The following is a 1,499-nucleotide window of genomic DNA, read 5'->3' on the forward strand; positions in this document are numbered from 1 at the left end:
AGTCAGGTTACTCCTCACTGGTACTGGGAATATGGCCTTGAAGCCACCTTTCTCTTCTCTTTATTAATGTTCTGAGGTACTGAGACCTCTCGTGGTGTCGCCCCCTCCACGGTCTTTCCTACCTGTGGGTATCGGGGGGTGACACCGTCGATGTCTTATCCTGGCGACGCCTTAACCTGGCGACGCCTTCACCTAGCGTCGCCTCACCTTGGCGACACCTACCCCTGGCGACGCCTACGCCTGAGGACGCCTTAAGCGGTCAACCTGTTGACTTTCTTCCCTTGGGCCCCATTGAGGGGTCCCACCATACGTTGACTTTGACTTTGGTCAACACCCGGGGACGGGACGGTACAATGCAGATTCGAAAATGGATAAGCAAAGGAGGTGGAAACTCGCCCAAGCCTTGAAGTCCAAAAGCGAAGCTTCATCAAAAGCGGGTGGGGATTCCATACCTCTAACCTCTGAAACCGCTCCCACCTCCCCAACCATTCGCCCCCAAAATCCACCTCCAACAGCAACTCCCGAAGCTCTACCCTCTCCAACTCACCCCTCACACTCACCACCCCCCATAGCGGCCATCCCACTTGCCTTGGTCGCAACCACTACTGAACCAGCCCCCCTTGACAAAGGCAAAGGGGTGGTGGTGGTTCCATCTGAGGATGAAGATGAGTCTGCTGAAGGACAAGTCTTCAAGAGAAGAAGGACCACCCGGGCTGCCCCCCAAGCTGTTACCTCCACATCCTCCTCAAACCATGATGTTGACTCGCTAAGGGAGCACCCTCCAAGTGCCACCTCACCTCCACAACCAATGGCCTTGGAGGGTGGAACTGAAACTGAGCCCACATCCGCTCCACCACATGCTCCAGAACTTCCCCCACCAATCCAAGAGAAGCTGATGGGCTATTTCCACAAGCTTTCCCCAAGGAGCCAAGATGAGGGAGCCAAGAAAGAAGGCATGAACTTCTATCTTGGTGCCTTCATGGCTTATGCCAACACTTGGCGTGATAAAGCCAAAGCTAAAGCTAACGAGGCCTCTACTATCCAAGCTTTGGAGAAGGAGAACGCCTCGCTGAAGGAGGAAAAAGAGACCTTGGCACATCGCTGGGCCCGCCAAGAGGAAGCCTATAAGGATTCCCTGAAGCTAGCTTAGAAGGCCAAGGAAGAGGCTAGCAAAAGACTGCATGAGGCGGGGCAAGCCCATGCTGAGCTTCTGGGGCAGATCGTGCCCCTTCGTGTGCAAGTTATGGACCTTAAAGACGCGCTGGAGACTTCCAAGGCACAACAGAAGAAGGTTGAAGATCACTGCGTCGATCGGGAGCAGAAACTGGCCAAAATTGAAGCTACGCTCGAGGATAAGGTCAACACTTGCGACTTGCTAACTGTTGAAAACACAACGCTACGGGCGGAGATGGTTAAGGCTTTGGAGGCTAAAGATCAAGAGTTGGTCGCAGCTTTAGCGGCCAAAGACCAAGAGCTGGCCTCTCAAGCTGAGCAGTTCA

At 54.1% G+C, this 1,499-nt stretch overlaps 1 protein-coding gene across 1 annotated transcript; it reads left to right on the top strand.

Moving 5' to 3' along the window:
* The first annotated feature begins 367 nt into the window (after positions 1–367).
* LOC137817313 (proline-rich receptor-like protein kinase PERK10) lies at positions 368–1,150 on the top strand. The gene has a single exon (XM_068620566.1). The coding sequence runs from the start codon at positions 368–370 to the stop codon at positions 1,148–1,150; it is 783 nt and encodes a 260-aa protein (XP_068476667.1).
* Positions 1,151–1,499: the final 349 nt, after the last annotated feature.

Source organism: Phaseolus vulgaris, unplaced genomic scaffold (assembly GCF_000499845.2).
Source record: "Phaseolus vulgaris cultivar G19833 unplaced genomic scaffold, P. vulgaris v2.0 scaffold_29, whole genome shotgun sequence".
NCBI lineage: Eukaryota > Viridiplantae > Streptophyta > Magnoliopsida > Fabales > Fabaceae > Phaseolus > Phaseolus vulgaris.